Here is a 6624-nt window from a genome sequence, read left to right as displayed (position 1 = left end):
GGAAAGAAAGAGAGAGAGAGAGAGAGAGAGAATGTCCACGCACATACAAGGATGCCATGAGGCCAGTAGGAAGAATAAATGGAAGTTAATTTAGAAATGAACAAAATACCATGTAACTATCCCAAGACTGGAAGCAATGAACCTAACTGAAGAAAAGAGGAGGGATAACATTATGGAAACCTTGAACTATAGCTGCACAGTTAAAAATGCATTGAATTTTGCAACTCAAACAGGGACTAAACCTCATGTTATATCTGAAAAGGAACGTATGCTCCCCAGTTATAGCATTTAACTTTTAGAACAGAATGGATTTTCTAAACATTTACAAATAAATCTACTAATGCATTTACCAGTTTAAATGCATTTAAAATACATTATTTGAAACATTTAGCACCCAGTATCAGACCTTTTCTTGTTGACAATTATCAATAATGGAACAAAGCGCACTCTTCAAACATCCCATATGGTTTTAACTCACTGAAATCTTGTTGACAGGATCCTTTTGAAGAAGATTGTTTGGGATGATGGTCAACTTTGCCTATTATTTTACATAAATGAAAATCCCTCTTTCAGGTGTAGCTAGAAAACAAATGTTTTACAACCATTCATTGAAAATGGCTGCCTAGGGACCTCAAACCAATAGAGAGCCTCATAAGTCCTATTTAGTGCGAGCCACAAATGCCTAGCTGGGTTGAGGGAGGCTCAGATTCTGCTTGGAGCCCTACACGTAAGTCTAACATTGGCTTTGCTGTCATCTCCTATTGTTTTCAAATAGGTTGAGGCCAAAGCCTATTCTCGATTAAGATACCTTTCTTAAAATAGCCACCATCTTCTGTGGTTTTCAATAAAACTGAGTAGACAGACTGACCTTGGGAAGAGGGCTGCCATTTGCATTTATCTACTCTTCATAAACATAGGAAGACTGGGAGGTGATAGGGACAAGGAGGAGCATCTTGAGAAGATTATTCCTCCCCCCCCCCTTAAAGGAGATATGGTACATTAATTTTATTGATTTTAAAACTTCCATATATATATAATAGCAACAGTTTAATTAATAATCCAAAGCAATCCTCCCCCCCACCCCTAGTATCTCCCCCCCCGACCAAAAAATATCAGCTGTTGCACTAGATGTTCTCTGAAGGAAAACATCACACGTGTATGTTTAAGTGTATGCTCAAGGTAATATGATGCATGGAAAGGAGAGCAAAAACTGGTGTAGTAGGGGAAAATAAAAGATGCTGGAAGGAGAGGGAAAGTTGATGTGTGCACATCAGAGATATATGAAAACCAGGAAAGAGAGGGAAATTAGGTTGGCTGTGGATGTGTGTGTATGTGTGCATGTATGCACATGCTCATGTATGTGGGAATGTGGTGGCAGGTGGGAAAGGAACACTAGAGTTAAAACTGGCTGTCTTGTGCTGCTCTGGTGACTCAAAATGGCCAGGACACAGTGTAAGAGAAATGGCACTGTCCCTAGGAGAGAAAATTAAAGAGAGAGATTTAAAGTTGATGTTACTATGATTAAACGATAGGAAATATTACCCAGTATCTTTTACTTTCTTATCAATTATGCAATATTTTCAATAAATAAGGAAAAGTGATTATAGTATAGTGAAAGTTGACTGACGTATCAGTAATTAATGGTAAAAAAAATACTATAGGGATATTCTAAGGGTCTCCTAAACAATCCAGGAAATTCAGAGTTAAGGCTTGACTTAAAATAAACCCAAACATATTGTTGTCTGTAATTCCATTAAGGAACACAAACATCCTTAACTCTGTCCTTTAGTGGCACTACCGCTTATATGTTTTTTTTTAAATCAGTAAAACTTAGGATATATTCATATAGCTATTGCAAAGCAGAGTTAAAGTTTTTGAGAGATGACACTATGCATTTCTGAATCTTCATATGTTCTGGATTTCTTTTAAGACTGACTCTTGTTTTCCTGGGTTTATCATATCTGCTTTCTCTTTCACTCTCTAGCTCTCTTTTTAAAAATAACTAAACCATTCCAGTAAGGCATTTACATTGCATTGTCTGAGCTCCACATTAATGTAGCTTTTGCCTAGGAACTTTAAAGTAGGTGTATTTTAAATGAATGAATGGCATGTTGTAATGCCTTTTCTCCTTAATTTCAAAACTTAACAATTAGCTTAAGTGACGATTAATATATCCTGTTTAGTTAAAATGTAATGAATACTAGTTTACTCTAAAATATTTATGCAAGAAATTTTATACCTTATTAAAACCTTGAATTTTTTGTTAATATTTGAAAATATGAACAGAGAAGGGGGGAATATATTTGTTAAAATGAGATTGAAAAAAAATATCCCCCTGTCCCTGTTAAATCTTAAGCCCAACGTTTTTGTACAAAAAACAAACAGATGAAGAAAAAACCCTATGTCCCAAGTATCTAATGCAGAGAGCTTTGAGTGGGAGTTCTCTCAGGACCAGGAATATTTCTGGTTGTCAAAGGCTAAAAAGATTATTTATTGTTTCCTTCCTAAACCGAGCTCCACTGCCACCTGTTCAGAATTTATATAAAGCTGTTAAACAAGACCAGAACTTTGATGCCAATTGTGAAAACAAGTTTCACTGTATCTGACCCTTGAAGCACTTACTACTGATCCAGAAGCAAAGGAATTTGATTTTTTTTTTAAGCACAGCTATCTTTTTACCTTTATAAGCTGTTTAAAAAATGTAAATAAAATAACTCAGTGGACAATAGAGGGCATTCATCCCACAGAAAGACAGCCGCCACCCTTAGACATGAAATATCGCAGCACATTAAGTCATGAGACCCCGCTAATCAAAGCTGACAGGGCCCTGAATGTGATTTCTGCTGAGACTTAGCGATATCATGGGGCACTGAAGCATGCACAGCCTGCCAGACTGCCCCTGTTCATGTGACAATGGCTTTTATTCGCTAAAGGGGCCTGCAAGTGACAAGAGTCTCCTTTGTCTTTAGATTCCTGCATTTGGAGTGCAAGAGAGGTTCATTCAACCAGTCCCAGACACTCTTTGAAAGGCTGAAGTGTAACATAAGATGACCATGAAACACTAGCTTGCCTTCTGCCTACCCCTCATTCTTCTAAAGCACAGCCTGGCCTATTCAGAGTCTCTTCACAGAATAGCATCGCACTATATTAGCCTCTGGTCTGCTGAATTCCATCATTGTTTAAAAAGTACCAGCGGCCATCTTGGTTTTCATAAAGCCAGTCACCAACACTGAAACAGAGAGAGTTCAAGAAAAAGGGTTATGAAAGCCTACAATGCTATCAGCGACTTGCAGTCCTGCACAACACATGTTGTGCGCTACATTTTGTCCAAGACTAAGTCTGAACATGGCATCGAGTCAAATACAGTAAAGATGGGTGGCTTAATGCCTGGTTCAGGATGACTAATGAAACTCACCTTCTAACTGTGCTTGGCTCAAGACAGCAGCTATACAAGGCAGGGGAAAGGCACCCCTGTCGGTACTATATAAACAGACATTTTAAGTCCCTTTTGCTTAGACACTATCCGCATTTTGTAGAAGTACCCCAAAGTCCTTTTTGTCAGACCCGTAGTACTGCCCGTAGTCACAGTACTGCACTCCACCTGCAGCTGCAGTGAATGGATAAACACCCACAAACAACAGACCCGAGAGACGCACAAAGACTTGCCAAAGGCCTCCAACAGTCACTGCTAAAGCTTCTGCATTTTTTTTTAATTGCCATCTTATTTAGTTCACAAAAATGCAGCTCTGACTGTGTCTTGGGTGCAACAGTGACATCCTCTGGTTCACTAGGCTTACCTCGTCATCTCCTTCCCAACCAGTACCTCTGAGAATGCATCTCTCCCTGCCAGTACTCTTTAAAAATAGTACGAATTGGTCACACCTGTGACATCTGCCACCAAAAATAGGGTTATCTTTATATACTCCAAGACCTGTCTTCCATTTACTAATTGTCCTCCCCCACTTTCACTCCAGACACATAAGACAAGGTTACAGAGCTGTAAAAAATCTGTTAATGGGAAAATTAAATATGTACACAGGACTATAAAGAATACGTTACACTAAGGTAAAAGATAGCTGGTTGGTTTCATAGTTGGTAGGGTTGGAAGGGACCTGAGCAGATCATCAAGTCTGACCCCCTGCCATGGCAGGCAACAAGATGAAATGCTTGCGTGCCTTTCTAATACTAACCTCCAGGGCTTAAACAAAGGAGACAGAAAAAGGACAGAATGAGATCAAATGACAAGAATTTCAACCTTCAGAAGACTCAAGGTCTGACAAAGGGAAGCTAAGAAGCCCACACCTGGATCTTCATTACTGTCCTATCTGAAACCTAGAAGAACCCCCAAGATGCAGACATACTAGGGCTTGTGCCAGATGCCACACACTCCTAATTCCAGGTCCTATTCCATTGGTATTTTTATTTAAAGTACCTGTAGGGAAGGTTTAGCCCAAATGGGAATAAAGGATTTCCTGTCACATGCTATTACTCCAGTCCGTCTTGGAGGGCATAAGGCAAGACCTCCATTCATTCTTTGGTGTAGTATAACCAGGATTAAAATATGGGCATGAGAAATCAAATTTCTCTAAGATGCCATAAATAGCACTGGGAAAGACAAAAAATGCCTTATCCAATTCTTCTTAAATCCCACGTTTCCCTGTTAGATGAGTGTAGAGGGCAGGGAAAAAACAAGAGAAAAAAAGCTCCAGAAACATGTGGAGCTTTCCAGGTCTGCACTTCCAAGAGACTGTAATGAAAAGCCATCTCTGTCCCTTCAGCTTCACATGTCATGTACAATTCTATTTACAATTGTACTTAAAATAGTCAAGTTCTGCTTCCCCCCCCCCTTATTTTCCAACACCAAGGGCTCCAAATTCTAACAAACAGCAACAAAACCCCCAATATACTGCCAATACCTTACTTGTTCGACCTGTCTGGGAATGTATAGCTTATAATCAAGTGCAAAATGTCCTTGCTTTGTTGTTAGAGGTCATTCAGCTGGGATGCTGGAGCTCTGACTTTTGTGAGATCAAGAGTTGTAACACCAAATGGGACATATATTTTTAATTCTTAGTTTTATGAAGATAGGCTGCTTTAAAATTAATCGTCTCCTTTTAAGGAAAAACAAAAGTCTTGCCTTATTTTCATTTGAAAATGTCAATTATGGCATATTCCCATTGAAAACCAAGTCCAAACCTACCCAAGCACTAAGTCATGTTCAGTTCCACCACTCCAAGTGGCAGAACTGTAAACTGAAACAGAACAAGCTGGCCCAGAGATATATGCAGAATTAGGGCTGCGGATGTGTAAATGAAGCCAAAAAGACAGGACCCACCTCTTTGTACTTGCCATTGTAGTAAAGGTGACTGACGTGTCCAAGCAGATAGCTCCGGTCTGCTGTAAGGAGCTGATAAATGTTGACAAGTGGATCAATGAGATTAGGTTGGCACTGGACTAGTATTCTGAACACTCGGGCCTGGAGCTTCTTCAACTTCAAACCAGTCTAAAAAAGTCAAGCACAGGTTTAATAAAGACAGCAACTATTCAATGGCAGTTCAAAATGTAGCTTTTGAAAACAGCAAACAAGCTAATTCCTTGGTTCTCCAATGTTCCCATGGAGTTTACACACAGAAATTGAGACAACGTGCCCTATAACACATACATTACTTCACAGCAGCCAGTTTAAAACTATCAAATTGTCTCTGAAGTAGCCCTTGGTGAGCCAAATGGGCCTGTGCAAAAATCAAAATATAAGCATGGGGAAATATCCCCTCTCATTTAAATTTGCAACATTGACACCTCCAATTCCTAGCAGAAAATTCTAGAAACATGGAGTGGTATTGGAGCAAAAGGCTAATGTCAGAATCCAGTGATACAATAATTCAGACAATTCCTGACCCCCCTGTCCTGCATTAATTCTCCTACAACAAACTGCAGAGGCAGTAAAATAGATCTTCAGGGCTCTGAAAAAGACGGCAGAACTCCCAAATGCAGACACAAAGATAAAAGAAGCCAAAACCTCAGAGGTAACAAATAACATTCCTTGGGAAAAACTCAGAAGGTCAGAAGATAAGTGGACATGGGGAATGGAACAGCACTCAATCTGAGGACCCCATAACTTCAAGCTTATCATTTGATAATTCAGAAGAACCATATCATTACCAGTCTGTACATTCTGGATGACAGAAGCACCCTCCCATCTGGCGAATTAAATAGTCTTATAGTAACTGTCTTCTATTTGCAAACTGGAATAGTTTATGTGCGTAGCATAAACTACTGTGACTGGGTTCATGTTGTCAGCTGAAATGTCAGTTCCAGCAGAAAGGCTTTCAGCCAAGGGAAAGGTTGAATGAGCCATGTTCCATCAAAGCAGCTTGAACTGAGGAGATGGAAATCTCGGCTTAGAGAGAAAGACATAGGAAAGTATTTTAGCACCATTGCTTTTGGCAACATTTCCCTTTCAGGATGGTATCACTGGAGCTGAGTGCCTCAGTATGAATCCCAACAGCAGGTCACATTGTGATTATAGGCAGCACTAGGGGAAAGGAACAGGAATAAAATGAAAGGGGGGCATTTCAGGGACATTAAACTCTACATCAATCCATCTCTCTTTTCTCCAGGCTC

At 39.6% G+C, this 6624-nt stretch overlaps 1 protein-coding gene across 1 annotated transcript in view; it reads right to left on the bottom strand.

The window, feature by feature from the left end:
- The window catches only part of EXD3 (exonuclease 3'-5' domain containing 3), a 459528-nt gene that overhangs the window by 308843 nt on the left and 144061 nt on the right, over positions 1 to 6624 (bottom strand). The window contains exon 7 of the mRNA XM_025203011.1: positions 5336 to 5505. Within this exon, the coding sequence (XP_025058796.1) occupies positions 5336 to 5505 (170 nt within the window). The remainder of the gene's footprint in view (positions 1 to 5335; positions 5506 to 6624) is intronic.

This window comes from Alligator sinensis, unplaced genomic scaffold (genome assembly GCF_000455745.1).
Source record: "Alligator sinensis unplaced genomic scaffold, ASM45574v1 scaffold235_1, whole genome shotgun sequence".
NCBI lineage: Eukaryota > Metazoa > Chordata > Crocodylia > Alligatoridae > Alligator > Alligator sinensis.
This window is presented reverse-complemented; position numbering and strand designations above follow the sequence as displayed.